The following is a 19,028-nucleotide window of genomic DNA, read 5'->3' as shown; positions in this document are numbered from 1 at the left end:
TCTCATTATATATGTATCACATTCACCATAACTTGTTGTATGTATATGAGATTCACTGTAATCTTTCTATATAGGTATCATGTATACTGAGGTCTCTCTGTATACTACATACTAATTGTAGCAACTCATTAGACATATATCTTGCTTACTGCATTCTCCCATTGTATCTATATTCACTGTAGCTTCTCAATTAAAGGTATATATCATTTGCTTTAGCCTTTCTTTGTATATATCACTTTCATTGTTTCCTCTGATGTACATATATCACACCATAGCCCCCCCCCATGTATAAATATATATATATATTTATTTATACGGTCTCATTGCACTGTTTGTTAAGTACATCTCTTCATACTAATTTTGAATATTCTATTATCTCTCTCTCATTCCTTTGTTTCCTAAGCATCTGTCCTTTCTCTATACATATCAGCTTCTCTTTCTCACCTTCTCTTTCTTTCTGTCTGCCTCACTGTCACTCACCTGCCACAATCAGCTTGTTGGACCATACATGAAGGTATGACAGGGTAGAAGCTGAGAGCTGTTTCCTCAGCCTGGAGATTATAACACCAAGGGTGCGGTCTCAGATAGCGGTTGGCATTTAAGCCTGAGATGAAGAGAAAACTCATTACTGAAAAGGCTGTAAATTTTTGGAATTCTTTAACCCAAGGGTTGTGGATATTCAAGGGTGAGTTTGGTAGAATTTTGACTGCAGCAGCAATCAAGGGGCAGAGGAATTGGGTGGCAAAGTAGTAATGGATCAGCAATGATGTTGTCGAATGCCAGAGCAGGCTCGAGGGGCCATTTGGCCTATCCCGGTTTCTATTTTTTATCTTATTCCTCTCTCCTCTCTCCCTCCTTCTCTATTTTCTCTCACAAGCCTGCAGGTTCTTGGCTGGACATTGTTAACCAGCAAATTTCTAATTAATTCTGAGAATTCAAGAGTCACCAGTATGATATTAACACATTGCAGAAAATGTTCTATATATTTAGACCATTGAAAAGTGCCAGGATTTATAAACTGATAATCCACCTTTTCTAATAAAACCTAATAAAAACAGCATAGGGAAATACTGATGTTAGCAGGGAAAAGCAAAGCAGAGCTTCCCCTGCACCTGCATGATTGCTCTGTTAAATTTCAGATCTCTGTCATTAATTAGTCTCCTGATTTGGTTAAACGATTTCTCGTCCTCAGCACTGTCCTGATTTTTTTATAATGAGATTAATATCCATGACTCTGGATGGATCCTGATAATTGTGCCTTCATTGACATAAAGAGTGAATCTTTCAAAAACCTGGCAAATTTCTGTCAGGTCAATATGTAGAACAACTGTTCTGGTTAAATTGGAGCTTGTAGTTCCAGAGCTCTCATTGCATTTATTGCACTGGTCCATCAGCAAAGGGAATACTATTTTGAAGACTTTCCTTGCCACCAGTTGAATCAACCAGAAATCTGTGTTATTTTCTGATAATTTGTTTAAATCTTAAAAGTAAAAAAAAATGTAAAAGTAGCCTGCATTGTCTTAAATTCCTGTGACCATTCTAAGTTACTAGATCAGGATCAACATGTGCAATCCTTCCCTTGACCTTTATTTTAGGAGAAGGAGATTAATGAAACTTAATTCTACAGCAATGATAATGGATATTGTAGGAGTTTCACTCCCAGCACACAAACGTTCTTGGGAACAAATTCCTTGTAATGATGTCATCTAGGGGATATTTTTAAATTTTTCCCATTGTTGGGCTAATATTGCTCCAGGAGCACAGATAATCTCCATTAATATGTTTCAAGTAAACAAGAATCCCAGATTTTGGACGAGATTTCCAGAGTTTGTGATGGATATAGGGGAATAATTTTGAATTTCAGGAGCGTTCCAGCTGCAATTACTTGTTGAATAGAGTTTTTCACATTTTGCAGTGATGCTTATGCATTGAGGCATTGTTGGTTTCAGAGATTACTTTGCTCTGATTGAACAGCAGGGAATTAGAAATTCATTCCCAGTCAATAGCATAGCCTGTTATATGGTCGAGTCAATGTGTTGTATTCCGTGTCTGAAAATTATACATTGACTTCAACACAATGAATTTTGGAGGCAGAACACACACAATATATGACACATGTGACACTACCAGTTTGGGATGAACTTCTCAGTACTAAGATGCTTACTGAATACTCAGGAGAAATCTAAAGGAAGCCAGTGTTCTCAATTTCAATTACAGCTTGAAACCTGAAGGAAGTAAAACTGTTTTAGTTAATTATTACGAAAGGACTACAACAGATAAATTAACACTGCATTGTTAAAACTGGGCAGCTCTATATCAGGCTGCTTTTCTGAGTCATTGATCTGTAATTAGTCAGAGAGCCACACATAATAAACAAGGGCCTAGAATTTTAATCACATGGCACATGCTTTTTATGTGCTATGTGACTGAATTGTAGCATGAAATAGATCGTTAAATGGGATTAAGCTCTTTTCATGGGCATAGTTCATAATGGTACTTTTAATCATGTGGTTCTGTAATGCATATAAGCTAAAGAACACATAACATGCAGGAGTAATATCAATCCTCATGCAATGTCCATCGATGCTTCCCTTGTGAAATTAATTCATGTATATAGAATTAACACGCAGTATGGGCAACCCAGGAACTGAGGAAAGCTCTTCCCTGCTCTACTTAAAGGGATCATCAATTACTTGCAGGTTATTGGAGAGCGAGTTGAAGCATGGCTCATTGGAGTCAAATATGTGGAACACAAATTTGGGAGTATCCTGAATATTGAAGAGATGAAGTCATTTGCTTGTCTCCTAAAAAATGTGTGCATTAGCTTCAGTCCTGCAGGTCTTCCAGCCTGACCAGTAAAAGGAGAGATGCCAGAGAAGCTGAAGGCAGAGGAGAGAAGGACTTTGACCACGAGACAAGTCCCCAAAGACCCTCTCAGGAGCAATGCTCCCACCTTAAATCTGTCAATGAGACTGAAGGCTAAGAATTCCAAAGTCAGTGACCTCTGTCAGCTTCTACAGGCAGCTCTCCAGCCACACACCCATGCCTGTTTTGCACTGCATGCAAAGGTGGAGGACTGGCCTTGAGATCATCCCAGACAGATAAGTGCTATGACATCAATCTTCAGCATAACAGTGGATACAGGACCACATAGGTACTCCCTGCTCAAGAGAGAGGAATTCATTGCATTTCCACAACTGACCGCATCTACATCGCACTCCAGGTTCCACAGCAAACCTGAATGTTCTCATTAACCATCACATCCTGGAAGAGAAAAGGATGAGTGCTAGGGATTTGCCATATCAATGAGCAATATACATGTAATGGCTGAATAGCCGGATGCAGGTAAGGTGTGAGATTTGCATACGTGTGTTAAGTAAGTGAGTGTAGTGTTGCATTTGTTGGTGGGTGGACTTGTTGCCATTTCCACCTTTACCACACATGGGAGGCTATTCAATTCTGTTTGGATCAGATCCTCAGGTCACCCGCATTCCCCTTCCACTAGTCTTCTAGGCTTCTGGGACCCCTTCCCCTGTAGGATCCCTTCTTCTACTAGTTCAACATCAATAAAATGAGGTGCCCGCTCCCAGCTCCATACTGCCACTGTACTTCCTTGTACATGCGAATAGCGGTTAGCAGCCAACTGCTAAGACCAAGTGTACTATTTGTTTCAATAAATGGTGTTTTTGCACTTTTAGCCCAAGAGATTTGTGGCCCTGCTTTTCCCTCGGAGGTGGATAAGATTTCTTTGTTGATGTAGAGATGGAGTTTCGTGCTGGTCAGAGACCTGCCCAAAACCTTTCTCCAGCAACTGTGGCTTGCTCCTTCACGGCAGCCATGACTGCAGATTGAGCAGGCAGACAAGGCGTCACATTACAGTCAGGTGGCAGTGAAGAAGGAAAAGGAAGGCAACCCTTTGGACTATTTTCTTCTCTTCAAGGAAGTTCTCCTGGATCACTCTAGGTTCAAAGCCACAGACATTGTTTGCCTTTGTTTTACCTTTGGAAGTGTTGCGGGATGTCTAAAGCTGCTGCCAGCTTTCCAGGAAAAGGGAAGTGCTAACATCGCTTCTGAAGGCAGAGCCTCTGTGCACCTTCCTGACGCAGGAAGAGTGTATGCTGACGGTGCGCGTGTTCAAAGCCCACCTCCATAATGTAGATGTGTTGACATTTCTTTCCAGATACATTGAGGGAGGAGGAAATTGCATTAACATTAACAACCTCTTCCAGAACTGGACTGGCAAGTGTCCAATTAAGTAGAAGCATGAAGTGCACAGAAAAAGAGCTGTCATCCACCCGCTCTCAGTTGTCACAGTGGGGGGTGAATCAGAGCTACGTGGTTTATGCAGCCATATCTGCACCAAACCCTAACACCTGGTGTCATAATGCAATGCACTCATCTGTAAAGCCTGCAAGCACCAGACCAAAGACACTTGGAGGAGACCAAGTGCTGCAGCCTGTGTGGGGAGGCAGGTCACCTCTACAGGGCTTGCCCCAAACATTCTTCTGGCTAAACACAGGCAACAAGAGAGGGAACAGGAAGGAGAACACCTCCCCTCCCCCCACTGAGGCTCCAGCTGAGAATGTGCCCAGTGAAAGTCCGGACACGTCAAGCTGCCAAGACCAGCTGTCAGTCCCGACCTCTTCCCCAAGAGACCGAGTCAATGGAAGAAAGGTCACAGAGGAACAAGCGGGGAAATGGCAAATGGTGAAGACGGAAAAAAATGCAGAAGGTGCTCCCAAAAGCAAAGTGACCTTTCACAGTTGCAAGATGAGAGGAAAACTGCAGCAGCTTCTCGTCTGGGGACGAAAGCTCACAGGCTGGTTGATGCTGCAGACGTAAGAAGCATCAAAATGAAGGGGACGGAAAGGAGGGAAAAAGGAAGCCCCAGCCAGGAACCTGCAAGAGAAGGAAACTGCCAAGTAGCCCCCAATACCAGACCAGGAACACCTCAGCATCCAACACACCCCAACACCAGGAGAGCAGGAATAATACATCTTCCAACACACCTCAGCTCCAGGAGATCAGGAACAATGCAGTTTCCAACACATGCCAGCTTCAGGAGACCAGGAACAATGCAGCTTCCAACCTACCCCAGCTCCAGGAAACTGGAAACAATGCAGCATCCAACACACCCCAACTCAGGAGATTGTGAAGAATGCAACGTACAACACACCCCAGCTCTGGGACACCAGGAGCAACGCGGCTTCCGAGGATCCCAGATGTGGGAGACCAAGAGCAAAACAGCACTCAATTCACCTCTGCGCCTCATTGCCCTATCCAGCTTAATAATGATAAAATATTAGTTTGTAAGAAAGGCACCAAGTGACCCAATGCAGAAGTATGTTATTCACATTCTGACTCCTGCCAACAAAGAATCCTCACTCGTGTGCTATGATGTGTTTTCTTAACAAGCAGGCTCAGCAAATGCTGGATAAATTCTAAACTCAGTTATTGCATTTAAAAGAAAATCTCTAAGAGATTTTTGGTTCATCACAGCCTGAGGCCTGAAATTTTACATGCTTCAGCTTGGATTGCCTGCCTCCTCATTGCCTGAAAATAGGCTCTTCAAAGCACTAAACCCCCAGGATATGCCAGTGACAATCTGCAGATATCACTCTGACAGGACACAACTGATAGATGTCACTCTACAGAACACAACTCTATCTATGTCACATTGTTGGAGCACAACTCCCATTGTACACCAGTGTCACACACTGGATGTCACACTGATGACCACAGCTCCCAGAATGCGCGAGTGTGTCTCTCTATAAATTCCATGCTTCCAGAGTACAACTCCCAAAGTACACCAGTGTCAATCTTTACATTTCACACTGAATGATTATGTTGCAGAGAGCATGGCTGCTTTTATAGATGCAACACTCTGATAGTTCAACTTTCCCAGAATTCAATTCATTAATTGTAAATCTAATAAGAATTGCGGAGAGGAGGCCCCTGCTAATAGGCACTAGTGCTATAGGTTCACATCTCCTTCTTCCTGAATGGACAGCCAGAACAATTGTCCCTTCCAAATACAGCATGCTAATTGGAAATCAAAGGCAGATTTCCCTATAATTGTCAAGTAGTCTATGTTCTTGAAGCCCTTCTGCATTCAATTTTAACCAAAAGATGCATTCCTACTGCCATTATCTTTGGCACTCAATTAGTTGAATTTCTGATGTTAATGGTGGTGGACACAATGGTAATGTCACTGTATATCAAAGGTTACCAATAATATTTTCTTTTATGGAGATGGTTATTGACCGGGACTTTTGTGGCATGAATGTTGCTTGCCACTTATCAGCCCATGCCTGAATATTTAGGTCTTACTGCATGTTGGTACAGCCTGTTTCACTTGCTGAGGGGTTGCAAATGAAATGGAACATAATACAATCATCAATAAACATCTCTGCTTCTGGCCTTATGATGAAAGGAATGTCATTGATGAAGGACCTGAAGATTACTGTTCCTAGGTCACTACACTGAGGAATTCCTGCAGTGCTATTCTGGGACTGGAATGACTGATCTTCAACCACAACTATTTTCAAAAATGCGGGTTGCTAGCAAGGCATCTATTGGTTCTAAAAGGTTCAGGAGGACTACCTTTTCGAGACTGGGTGAGAATATGAGGATATTGATCCAGTGATGATAAAGGAAGGAAGGGCATGTCCTAGTCAGAATGGTGTAATGACTTGGCGGCAACACTGTTCCCATGCAGGAGCTGCCTTTGAAAGGTCTAAAGGATGAGAGGTTCTCTGGGAAGGTGTTTGTTTATCACATGGAGGCTATATTAACAGATGCCTGATTTTGTATCCTGCTACTTTAAATGAAAGTTAACTAGTTGATTAGGTTTAAATTACATGCAACAACTTTTGGAGAGTTTCACATTATAATCTGTTTTTTTTTTAGGTAGTTGTGACACTCTTGTTACCCAGGTTATTTCACCTGGCAAGAAGTTCCATTGAGCAGCAATGTTTATTTCAGCACCACACAATTGCAGATGGACTTTTCCCCAAAGTGAAACAGGATAGTGACCACTTCCAAGCAATTGGAAAGTTCCCAGTCTGATATACATGTTTAAAGTATTTCTAGGAGAATTAGACCATTTATCCCAAGGAATGACTGCCACTGGTCACTCTCTGAACAACCATGCCTTCGCTGCTGTTTTGAAATAAGGCAAATCCTTACTGTCCATCCTTTGGACTAATAAATCCCACTTCCCGTGGCACCTACGTACCAGTCCTCGTTGCCCACTGATCTTATTCCCAAACCCTATTTGCATATGGGCCTAATCTGCCCAAATGCCTGATTTACCAAACCCCCAATTGTAAAAGCCCTCCTCAAACTCCCCAATCGTTGACACCCTGAACTTCCAGGTTCACCCCCTTCCATCAGTTGCTGAGTCCCTAAGCTGGCTGGCTGCAAGCTTTACTCAGGTCTGTAATATCAGGCCCACTTTAATGGTCTTCTGTGCTACAACCATACCGTACGCCTTTAGTGGTCCATTACAATTTCTGGGCATCTTTTTCTGTCAATAGCTTCTTTTATTTTGCTGCCCTAACTCAGGCCAACACAGTCTGTTTTGCACATGCTGTTGACCTGAACATTTTCACTTAATAAGTGAACAAAAATAGAGGTTTTAAAATAATGTTCTATAATGAACCATCTTTTAACAGCTACTAGTTACAGCAGTTAGAGCAGATTGGTGTTTTAATTCATGTTCTGCATTCCCAAAATTCTCCCAAATTTTCCCATCTTTATAACAAAATAAAATCCTGGCTTAAAGGGGAACATCCTTTTGAAGACTTACACTGCCTTGCTATACTCACATAGGTTATTTATTTCACTGAATGTAAACCCAGGTTGTAATTTTCCGGCACCATTACACCAAAACTGTTAAATTATAAAGAAAATAAAACTGGCCACAGGAACTCTTCTGTACTAAGGCTCTCCTCCTTGCCCTGCAGTGCTGGTCAATGACCAGTCTACTTTTCCTAAATCCACCTTAATTAAACCAAGGAAAGTTTAGTTCAGGAGTTCAGAGGTTCCACCCACCCATCTTCACCACCCAACAAACAGCAATACTTTAATACAAGTTGATGTGACTGACTTATTGAAGGAAACTAGACAAACAGTCTTTCACTTCATGCCCCAAGATGCGTCTTATGGATGTATGTACTTCAAGGTGGAAAATGGAGGAGCCTCTACCAACAGGAATTTCAATTCAAAGGCTGGCAAGGGTAGAATTGACAGCTCAACTGTAGAATGGAAATATTTGCATGTTAATTTTCACATTGCTTAACTTGCCAGCAGACTGTGGCAGTGAGCGAGTCTTGCAATGCTTGAAAAATGCTTGACTGATTTGGTTACGTTAATGAGCAAATTATGGTAATTTTATTATTACAAATGCACAGAAATTTCTAAAACAATTCAATACTGTTTTGAGGAACCCTTATGTTATATCAGTTGTCATTGGTTGTAGTGTTTTTCCCGCCTTAAGAGGAGATTTTCAGGGATGCTTTATTTGGCATGATCACTTTAGCTAAAGAGGCAGATAGGGGGCATTTGTAAACATGAATGAAATGGTTCTTGGCCAGCACTGTGAGGCAGACTCACAGCAAATCGAATGCCCTTTTGTTCTGCCCTGATTTATTTTTCCAGTTGCAGAAAAAAAGAGAAGAAAATTTGTCATCATTTTAAAAGGAGCTTCCAATTTATCATGACCACTTTGTCCCTCCATTTTTTTGCGGCTTTGGACTTCACAAACGTGGGGAATCTCACACTCAGGGAGCAGTTACTGGGAATCACAGTTACTGGGAAACACTACAATGCACTCAACACCATGGGCAAAATACATCCAGTTGATACCGCAGGGAGAATGCCTAGGAAAATTCTGCTTCCACATAAGACCTAGGCAAGCAGAGAGAGAGTCAAACAAAGACTTCCCTAGCAACAAATTTATCCCTCCATTTTAAATGGGAAGGGATTATAAATTGTGCAATATGAATAAAAGCAACAAGACATCTATTTCATTTGGATTATGCTATTTCAACATGTACAAGAGGTGTGTTTTCTAAGAAATTAATGGAGCTTAATCACTGTGTTAGCATGTGGGTCTTTGACTGAAAGCACCTTTTAAACAAAAAAGCAAAATACCAACTATAAATGATCGGCACTGGACCATGGCTGCTCTGCCGGGGTACAGTATAATATTGGGGATAAATTTCAAGAATAAAATCCGATCCTAAAATTGTAGCATTTCTAACTTTTTTCTGGTATGTTGATTATTATTTTCTATAGACAACTATTTTGTATTTCCCAACCTAATGCTTGAATGTGTGAATGAGAGACAGACAGTAAAAGAGAAAGAAAGGAAAGTGTATGTGTGTGAGAGAGAGAGAGAGAGAGAGAGAGAGAAAAGACAGGGTAGAGAAAAATAACAAGAGAAGAAGAAAGAGATGAATGAAGGAAAGAGGGAAGGAAGAAATACAGAGAATTAGGGGCAAAGAGAAAGGAGGACATGCAGAACAAGATACAGAAAGATGTAAGGAAAGAGTAAATTATACAGAAAGAAGCAAAAGGAAAAGGAGGGACAGGAATAGATGTGGGGGAGAAAGGGGGAATCTGCTACACTATTTTTCTAAAGCTGCTAGTGTATCTTGTATTTAAAATTCTACAAATCTGATTAAGTACAACATTTATAAAAAGGAAGGCTCATTTTCTGCTTGCTGTAATGAATCTGGTTCTCCACCGATTTCAGACATTGGTCTCTCACCTAAGCCACTATACAACTTCCTCAGCTGGAAAGATGAATCAGCCCTGAGCAATGGAGCCTGTCACCCATAAGCAGACACAGATGAATTAAGCAATGAAGAAACCTTTAGTTATGAATAAAATATGTGAGTTTGAGGAAGAAAAGCAACACGAGATACTCACCAGCCACTGTTTGATTTGATTTCAGTTCTTAACCACTACTGTCAGTTTATCGAATAGCAAAAATTATATTTTAAACTTAGCATTTGACTTCAATCCCTGGTCATACATCAATAAAATATAGCCACTAAGAAACAATAATGGATCTAAAAATGTACATTAAAGTAGTACTATACATTCTAATATTGTATAGGGTAGAATGTGGTCTTGCATGACGAAATATAAATGAAGGCCTTTCCCCAGTGATCTCTTGCTATTTTGTTTAATGGAGATTCCAGAGGAAGTAAATAGTGGGTGGGATAGGAATGGGAGAAGACAGCTGCGGGTTGAAAGTTAGGACAGAAAGTTTGTCTAACTCTATAGAGAAAATCAGGGCGGATAGGTATCACAGGCTGTGGAGATAATGGTGAGAGGTTTGGCATTTATTTGGAGGCAATTGGGAGTGTCAACTTTGGGGTTAGTTGGGGGGAGTGGATTGGTGAGATCATCAGAGGAAGGTGTTGGCTTTGGAGATGATTGGAGGAGGATGGTTGGGGAAAAGATTGGAAGGTGGTTTTGGTTTTGAAACTTGTCAGAAGGGATGTCAGGAACTGGATTAATAGGGGCTTGGGAGATATTTAGTAGGTTTAGGGAGGGGCATGTTAGGGTGATGATTGAATGAAGACTGAGAAGTGATCAGAGGTGCCTGAGGATGATGGCAATAAGGGCAGGGATGTGCTTGCTTGGAGGTGATCAATGACTATGAAAACTTATAGATGGCATCTCCCTGCAAGAGCATTGACACCTCAGATCCTTCCATATGGTCAAGATAGACTTGGTCCCTTTAAATTATGTTGAAGCAAGCTTCAAATTTCCCATTATCTAAGCCCCGAGTCCTTTACGTGTCTCACACAAACAATACAACCCTGCAAGTGATGGCAAAAAAAGCATCATTGCCATTGGTTGACACAGCTCATATCCAGTGTGTGCCATGTCACATACTGTACACTGAGGAACAGAATTTAATTTCAGAAGGGACACTACTGATATACAAGGTACCTGATTGTATTCAGTGACTGAGTTTTTTTAAATTACTTCAGATAGTGCATTAAAACGTGGCATCATGCATTGGAATTTCTAGGCTGGTCAGTCCACTACTTCACAGAAGCATTACCAAATAAAATTTGTCACCGAGCCAGGGAAGGAGATATTAAAAATAAAACACGTGCTAACTTTAAAAATGTATATTAGTCAGCTTAAAGGACAGCTGAACTTCTAAGTCCTGTTTAATGACCAAATGGCTAAAAGTTTGGTCAAAGAGATTTTAGGAAGCAAATTAAAATAAAAATGGTAAATAGCAAAGTAGAAAGGCTTACAGAGGCAATTCCAGAACTGAGAGCCTTGGAAACTCAGAACAGTCACCATTGCTGGGGCAATTAAAATAGGAGATGTTCAAGAGGCCTTCAGATATTTTAGAGGGTCAAATGGCTGGAAGAAATTGCAGAGGTAGGGGTCAGCGAGGTAATGAAAGAATTTGAGTCAAGGATGACTATAATAAAATTAAGGCTTTGCTTAACTGGGAGCCAATGCAAGTCAGTAGGGGCAAGGGAGATAAGAGAATGATACCAGGGCAAATTTTGCATAGCCTCAAATTTACAGAATGTGAGGAATGTGTTGAAATGTCTTATCTAGATCAACAAAGGCACAGATGAGGAGACACAAAGCTGAGGTAGAATAAGGCCATGTTACTGAGTTACAAATAAGTAGTTGCAGTGATTACACAGATAAGTATTTAAGACTGGATAGATAAGAAAGGGAAAAGGGGAGTGCAGCCCACCTAGCTGGAAAGGCAATAGAGGAAAATTGTGTGGTTGCAAAAGGCAATGTTTAGCTTATTATTGTTCATGTAAGTCTGAGTCACATCATTATAAATAATGCTGAAAACTAATTTGTTAAGGGTCATTTAAAAATAAAATGCATGTTTTCATTAAAAACAAATTACCGGTCTTCTTAAAGGACAGCTGGGCTTCTGAGTCCTGTTTAATGACTAGATTTTCTACCTACATCACTATCCTGAACACCAAACCCTTTTCTGTCGCAGTATGTTGAACGTCCCAGGAGATTAGTATTTCTGACAGTTAAGTGAAGGAAGAAATATTAGAGATGTATCTACGTGTTTTATCCCTGTGGAGAAGTGTCTAACTGTAGAGAGGTTAATGAGACCCAGCGTCTTAGCTCCTTCTCACACTGCTTTTTTTCAGCCAGTGACTGCAACAGAGATCTTTGTCTCCCCTGAAATATGCAGAACCTGAAACAGTTCAGAAAGTTCCCTCTAAACCCAGCATTTTGCACCAAATGCTGGTTCTCACACTCACCAGGCACCATTCCTGTCAGTGTTGGGGGTGGGTAACTGCCCTGTGCAGCAGGGGGCACATGTGTGAGGGTAACCAGGAAGAGTCGTGCTGGCCAAATCGCGACCTGGAAAACCAAAGCAAGATGTATGAGACCAAGTCATGGCCTTAAATATGTATCCTGACATAAAAGCCTGTGGCTTCTACTGAAATCAGGTGTACTGTGAAGGTGCATATAATGACCACCCCTGGGACTTATCATCTGGTGCTCTCTCCAGCCAGGTGATCCCTTAATGCAGGTTCATCCATGATTCATTGGCCATTCATTGAGGTTGACATCAGATACTTGCTATAGAAAAGTGGATATCAGGCATTGTGTTGCCAAATTGAGGAAATATTAATGAGACTACAGACTGAACAGATATTGTGAGACTTTAGATAGAGGAACACAGAGTCTATAAAATCAGTGGACACTGTAATACAATATTCAGAGGCAATAATGCTAGAATACACATGAAAAGTATAGTGTGAGATCAGAGAGAGATGAATAGTAGTCAAGCAAGCCAATGCTACAAAGCTGTACCTACCTAATATTATGAAAGGTACACATGAAATATCTGATGTATTGTTGGGGTACATATTTGACATGTCTGTTCTGGTGGAGTCCACACCCCAGATATCTGCTGTTTTCGGGGTATACACATCCAGAACATCTGTTTACAAGGGGAACATATGAAAGACATCCGTTTGTATCAGGGAGTACACACTCAAAATACTCATTTTAGTGAAGGGTGTGCACACAAGATTTGTGTTGTTAATGGGGGATGTCTAATTTTTATTAGAAAGGGAAATTTACTCAAGATAATTGTTGGTGTAAAGATGTGCAAACCACATTTTCACATTTGTTGTTTTCAAGAAATATCTGCCCGGACAGCTTCTGTTAAAAAATGGTACACTTTCAAGATGTTTGTTACAATAAAATGGTGTGCACCCCAAAGATGCCTGTTACTATGAAGGGAGGACACTGATAAGAAGCCTGTTCTCAAGAATGGATACACCTTAAGATAAGATAAGATATTTATTTATCAGTTACATGTACATCGAAACACACAGTGAAATGTGTCTCTTTGTGTTACTGAGAATGGGGGCAGCCAACTCTTCTGGCGCCAATATAGCATGCCCACAACTCCTAACCTGTACGTCTTTGGAACATGAGAGGAAACTGGAGCACCCGAAGGAAACCCACGCAGTCACGGGGAGAACGTACAAACTCCTTACAGAGATTGGCGGGAATTGATCCTGGGTTGCTGGCGCTGTAATAGAGTTATGCTAACTGCTACACTACCGTGCCACCACAAGTGTTATCCTTTCCTAATATTTTCAGCTTTTCGAGTTATTTCACAAAAGCCTAAAGAAGACTAGGGGCTCTGGACACAATAGTGGAGCTAGCACCCTTTGGGTACAGTTTTACCTGAAGGAGAGTTTCAGGCAGTGCTCTTACTTGGCCTGTGCTGGCATCTCACTGCCGCACTTGGCATTGACTTGTCCAATTGACACCATCTTACACAAGCATTATCTGCAGGACACAGTACAATGAACAATCTACTTAACAAGTTAATAAGATGGCAAGTGAAGCAATTACTAATGTGCTGAGTTGTAATGATTGCCTGGGTTGCTAGAAGCTTTGCCAAGGTTTATTGATGATGTGCTAACTGGGGCAATACAAGCTAATCACTGGATTGTTAATGCAGCATCAGAATATTTCTCCACTTAGTCCTTTGTATTGCCATGATAAGGATCCAATCTCTCAATTCTAGTGTGATCTGTAATTAAAAGAGTTTATAAATACTGGGAGATACAAGAGACTGCAGCTGCTGGAATCTGGAGCAACAATCTGCTGGAGGAAAGAAATTGTTTCCTCCCACAGATGCTGCATGACCCGTTGAGTTCCTCCAGCACATTGTTAGTTGCTTATAAATACTGGGGCCAATTATTAACTATATTTGTAAAGAAATTCTTTAGATTTAACTTGTTTCTGGTGCTAGAACTGAAGTAGTTGGTGGTCTATTTTATCCCACTGTTTAAATTAAATAATTCACTTTACTGACAAAAGAACTCCCAGCAGCAAGAGCCCCATCATTTGGTTTCCAGTCCAAAACTTTAGCCAATTTCTGTAAAAAAGAATGATTACTCTGCAATAATGCCATAATTTCCCTTAAATGAGCAACACTTAGCAGGGTTAAACCTCTCAGAAGTAACTGAGTGCAGCAAAAACATATTCTGTTCAAACATTCAGTTAAAATCAATTTGAGTTTGATCACTAGTTGTATATGCCCATTGTCATATTATGAAAGAAAGACAGAAAATTTGCCCTGTACTGTCTTCGAAGAAAGCTTAACGCACTGATTCTTATGACCCTAGAATTCAATTGTGCCCTCTTTTGGCAGCTTAATCGAGGATTCTCTGCAAAGCCCTCAGAGGGTTTAACATAGCAGAAATTCACAGGAGACAGCTTAGGAATGGCACAGACAAATTGGAACAGACACTGACAATCGGCACAAGGAAATATGCTTCTGCAGACTCAAATTTCAAATGCCATTTACTGATCCCACCCGATTAACTCATTGGGTTAAAAGCAAGCAAAGGAACTCCTGGGGAAAGAATTGATCTACAGTACCTTACAGATAGTTCTTCTGCACAGGCTTACAGGTCAAAGGCAGTGGTATGTAACACACACACACACACACACACATATATACACACTTCTGTTTCACATTGAGCAATACTTCAATACATTCAAAAAAATAACTAACTTCACTCGTGCTAACAGTTAAAGCCTCATAAAATATAAGCAGAAAGTGAAACAAATGAATATCTGGAAATGCATCACTGATGATAAATGCCTCTCGTGGGTATGTTCATACTGAGACAACAGCACAGTTAATCAACATATTGTTGCCTCTTTCACAAAGGTAGTAAGTACATCTGCTGATTTGGATCTGCTGTTCCAAACTGAACACCTTGGTTACTTCACATGGCTCAATGAATAAATACACCTTGTACAGTGACACTGTGCCACATGAATCACAGCTCCTATTGCTAGTCTCTACACATTGACAATGGGATTTTCACATGGTTAATCAGGAGCAGATCTTGTACACAGTGCATCTTGGGGAATTACAGGCATAACATATGACATTCATCAGAGTAAATAAGGAGAATTTCTTCAGGCAAGAAGTTGGGTAACCAGAGAGCACATAAAAAGCAGCAGAAAGATGAAGAAACTTGTTTTTAACCAGCAAGGTGGTGCAATCTGGAATACACTAACTGAAAGTTAAATTAATATTTGAAAAATAAACAGTTAAGAGAGTGCTTGGAGTGGAATGAAATAGATGGGTCCAGCAAAAAGCTGGCATGGGCACTACGGAGTAAATGGCCTCCCTTTGTAGTGCATCATTCAATTACTTCTTGTTCATTCATTTGAATCAATTAAAAACTATGGTCCATGAACTTGAAAATTCCCGGAATGCACCCACCATGAGAATGTAAGAAATGCAGGCAGATGTTGGCCATCTGGCCCCTCGTGCTTGCTCCTCCACTCAGTAAGGTGTTGGCTGAGAGTTAATTCTGTCTGGGCATACAAGATCATTGCCCTCAGCATTACCAGAGGGACAAATATATTACACATTGTCCCTAATTATAATCACCATAGCTAAAATGTGGGTGCCCTTCCTGTCCAATAGCTTGCAGACACTAGCTAAACTTTCACATAAATAAGGTTGCACAGAGTTGTGACAGACATAGACCTTAACCCCACTCCCAGTCATCAGCTTAAAAAGAAGCAAAGATGATGAAGGTTTGGACTGAATGGGTTTGATTAACTTATCATTCAGGTGCTTGTAATTGTGAGTCACACTACTGGCCTGTCCATGTAAAGGGGCTTTTATTGTGGATACAACTCAGAGCACAGTCTGACTGGGAGAAACTTTTCACCTTGTATGTGTGGGCAGGCAAGAGCAAAAAGGGAAAAAAAATAGTTTGAGCAGAGAGAGCTCCAATGAAGACTTCAGCAGGACTCTCCATCAATGTGGAGAAGCTTAGGCACTCAGCGGCTCTGCTGCTGCTTCCACACTTTCAGTGTTCATGTTGAGTTCCTTCACACATTATCTCATTAGTGTTGGATAAAAGAACATTAACATACATTCAATTGGACTGCTTTCGATGACTAGATTACTCTTTCTGACAAGAGGTCTGCACATTATCTGCACAGGATGGCACTACAGATTCTAAATGAAATCAGTAGTGAGAATGGGACTGACCCAAGGACTGAGAGGGCAAACCTAATAACTCTTTACATTAAATGTTGATAGGGTAGGCACAATTATTGATCACATAACTAGTTGCCTGGAATTAACTGCTGAAGATGGGGGAAGTTAACATTAACTAGAAACATTACAGTAGTGATGTTATGACCCAGACAGGAGGTGAATAATAATGAGTATTCCAGCAGATTACTGTCATTGCAGAGAAATAATACAAGTGAAAGGAAAGCATTTAGTATTAATCAATCATATCTAGTGCAGTGAACAAGCACCAGAAAAGGTTTCCTTAAGGCAATAATGCTGAACAGCTAATAATAAATATAATGTTGAGGTGATGTGACAAACTATGCAATGATAAAAAAGCTCAATGTGGTTAACCACTTGCATTCCACCCCACTCCCACTCTCACTATTGGTCTGTGATCTCCCTATACACTTACAATGAGGCCCAACACACACTTGAGGAACAGCACTTCATCTTCCTTCTGGGAACGTTGCAGCCTTCTGGACTCAAAAGTTAATTCTACAACTTCAGGTAAATATTTCTGTCTGTATCAATCATCCATTTGTGATATTGACTCAGCTTGTTTGTTTTTTTGTCCCCTTTTTCTTTTGTTTTACCTCTGGGAGTGGAGGACATGCCCAGCCTGACCTGCTGGGCATGTTCTCCTACTCTGTACTTCACAAGTCCTACATTATTTTAACTATGTTCTTCTGTCTATGGTCTCACCCTATAACTGCTCCCATTCACTCATTCACCAGGTTACCTTGTTCACAGCTTATCCTTAAGGTCACTTTGGTTTTACCCTAGCAGAGACATTCCCCCCTTCCCCAGCTCCCTGCAGTTTAAAAAGCTTCTTTTGTCTCCCTCCCAGTTCTGGTAAAGAGTCTTTGACCTGAAATGTTAACTCTGTTTCTCTTCTCACAGATGTAGCCTGAGATTTTACAGCATTTTCTGGTTTTATTTTGTATTCCATCTGCTTAATTTGCTTTATTGGCCTACCATGTTAGATTTAACTGGTCTAGCACCAAGGCCATCTTAGAATTCTATAAATCCACTCATCTTTGCAATATTTCCGACTCAAAACCATAGCCGAGGTAATAATCCAAAGCCATTACAGCATTCAAAAAAGTCCAAACAACATTGGCGAATGTCTCACTGTCCTTTCAATTTCCCCTCCAACTTTCTCCCCAGTCACCATTTCTGAAAATAGTTCAGGGCTCAGCCCAGCTTTTTCAAGTCATTCTTCAGGTTCGACCGTAGACAACAAACATTATTTTGGCTATTCAGTCATGAGTGTATCACATGCAAGCACAGACTGTCCTCAACCAAACACATATTATAAGGAATTAACTGCAACTTATGATCTGGATCACCATGCCTCCTCTACCTATTCCATATGATCAATTCTGATCAATTCTTGGGTTCTGTAAAGGATTTCCTCCAATTTTTAATCATAGACTCATACAACATGGAACAGGCCATTTGGCCCACCATGCCCATGCTGACCAGTGAGCATCCTTATGTACTAATCGCATCTTCCAACACTTGGCCCAACACCTTCTATGCTTAGGTGATTCAAGTGCTTAAATGCTGTCAGTGACTTCGCTTCCACCGCCAATTTTATAATATTAATGATTATTTCTGCACTATCTTTCACATCTCCATGTCTGTCTTACATAATAAGATTTAACAGCAAGTCCCCGTGGGCATTAGGATGTAGATTAAAGGTACAAGGTCATGAATTATAATGAATGGTCTTGCACTACAAATAGTAACTTTCAGAACGTCAGGACATCTCAAACTGCTTTACCATTATGAGGTACTTTTTTCCAAGTGTAATCACTCTGGTAGGAAAGGGAAACATGGCATTGCAAGATCCCACAAGCATCATTGAGGTAAACAGCACAGTATCAAGGCAACCAAGTGGCATATGGGACAGATGTCAGTTCCTTGTGTTTGAGTGATGTTAGTTGAGGGATGAACGTTAGCCTGGCTTAAGACTCAGACAGAATAATTAAACAAATATGCTGGAGACAATGACCGACAGCCTAACACTCACTGCTGCTGCACCAACTCTTCAAGTTCAGCAGGGATCAATCTTGCGAGAGGCCAGGGGATACCACTCTGGATAGTAGAGATGAGGTATATGCACTGAGAGCAGATACTGGAGTCAGGCTAAGAAGCAGTAGTTTGCAAGGAGAACAAGCTGTCCCCTGGGTTAGAGGCACGAACGTGGGGTTAACTTTCTTATCACTGGCAGCTGTGCAGAAAGTAAGATCATTCTGAGAACATGAGTAAAACAGTCGTCAATGTCAAATAGCTTGGTGTGCCTGTTATTTATTTTATGTTTGAGTAGGTAAGTGAAGCTGAATGGAATAAGTGTTACTGATCACAGGAGGTAACTTGTATGATCACATAATGTGAAAAAAGCAGCATGCTA

The 19,028-nt window shown here is 40.8% G+C and overlaps 1 protein-coding gene across 1 annotated transcript in view; it reads right to left on the bottom strand.

Annotated features, from left to right (window-relative positions):
- pax5 (paired box 5) overlaps positions 1-19,028 on the bottom strand; it is a 189,736-nt gene that overhangs the window by 23,520 nt on the left and 147,188 nt on the right. Inside the window, 2 exon segments of the mRNA XM_052019516.1 lie at positions 12,288-12,351; positions 12,353-12,390. Of these exon segments, the coding sequence (XP_051875476.1) occupies positions 12,288-12,351; positions 12,353-12,390 (102 nt within the window).

This window comes from Pristis pectinata, chromosome 7 (genome assembly GCF_009764475.1).
Source record: "Pristis pectinata isolate sPriPec2 chromosome 7, sPriPec2.1.pri, whole genome shotgun sequence".
Taxonomy (NCBI): domain Eukaryota; kingdom Metazoa; phylum Chordata; class Chondrichthyes; order Rhinopristiformes; family Pristidae; genus Pristis; species Pristis pectinata.
The sequence above is the reverse complement of the archived record's forward strand: the minus strand, read 5'-3'. Positions and strand labels throughout refer to the sequence as shown.